This window comes from Nicotiana tomentosiformis, chromosome 9 (genome assembly GCF_000390325.3).
Source record: "Nicotiana tomentosiformis chromosome 9, ASM39032v3, whole genome shotgun sequence".
Classification (NCBI taxonomy): Eukaryota; Viridiplantae; Streptophyta; class Magnoliopsida; order Solanales; family Solanaceae; genus Nicotiana; species Nicotiana tomentosiformis.
In genome coordinates this window covers 31,103,971-31,105,226 of record NC_090820.1, presented here as the reverse complement: position 1 = coordinate 31,105,226, position 1,256 = coordinate 31,103,971, and the positions used below count along the sequence as shown (strand labels likewise).

Sequence of the window (1,256 nt, the reverse complement as noted above, 5' to 3'; positions counted from 1 at the left end):
CTTAGGCCTAGCTAGGAAAGCATAACATCGGGGCTGGGGCCCACAACTCTGACCTACGTCTCTTGGACTGCCTCTAGCTAGCTGGCCTCCACCTCTAACAGCCTGACCTCCACCTCTGGCTGCCTAACCCCTGCCTCTAGCTGGCTGAGCGGGCGGTGGAGCAACCGATGACGGGACCATGGCACGAGAACTCTGCTGTGGCATGTCGCCCAGTAACTCGAACAGAACCTCCTGATGTGACCAGTACCTCCACACTCAAAACACCCATCCTGCTGTTATGGCTACTGAAGTTGACCCAAACGGGATGGATAACCACGGTGATAGCTCTAAATCGGAGGTGCACTGATAAGAGCTGATAGTGCACTGTAGGCTGGTTGTCCAGAATGAGGCACATAAGGATCACGACTCCCTGAAGCACTGTGAGATGCTTGAAGCGTTGACTGAAATGGCCTGGAAGGATGGCCTCTACCAAAAGTACCCCTACCTCCAGATGAGGCACCACTGAAACCACCAAAATGACTAGGGCTCTTATCAGACACCGACCCCCTCTCTTGAGCACGAACCATCTCGATCCGTCTAGCAATATATACGACCGTCTGGAAAGAAATATCATTTATGGACTCCTTGGCCATCTGTAGCCTGATAATGAAAGTGAGCCCATCAATAAATCTCCTCACTCTCTCCCGCTCAGTAGGAAGCAAGATAGTGGCATGGTGAGCTAGGTCCACAAATTGAGTCTTGTACTGGGTAACAGTCATACTACCCTGCTAAAGATGCTTAAACTGTCTGCGGTACTCCTCTCTCAGAGTGAAAGGAATGAACTTCTCTAGAAATAGCTGTGAGAACTGATCCCAGGTAAGTGCAGGCGACCCAACTGGTCTAGTCAACATGTAATCTCTCCACCATCTCTTGGCAGAACTAGTCATCTGAAACAGGGCAAAATCGACCCTATTGGTCTCAACTATACCAATGTTGCGCAGCACCTTGTGGCAACGGTCCAGATAATCATGTGGGTCCTCAGAAGGTGTACCACTGAAATAAACAAGAAAGAGCTTGTTAAACTTATCCAACCTCAACAAAGCCTCAGAGGACATAGCAGGCCTATCACTTACCTGTGCCGCAACAACCGGCTGAACCACCCCAACTGGCGGGCTTACTGGAGTCTGATACTGGGGAGCCGCCTGCTCCAGGGTGCGAGTAGTGGGAGTCTGTGCTCTTCCCCCAGCACGAGAGATGCTGGTGCCACCGGGAGTGTA

The 1,256-nt window shown here is 51.4% G+C and overlaps 1 protein-coding gene across 1 annotated transcript; it reads right to left on the bottom strand.

Moving 5' to 3' along the window:
• Nucleotides 1–326: 326 nt before the first annotated feature.
• Nucleotides 327–758, bottom strand: LOC138898551 (uncharacterized). The gene has a single exon (XM_070184626.1). It carries the CDS (start codon nucleotides 756–758, stop codon nucleotides 327–329), a length of 432 nt encoding a protein of 143 aa, XP_070040727.1.
• Between the last annotated feature and the right edge of the window lie 498 nt (nucleotides 759–1,256).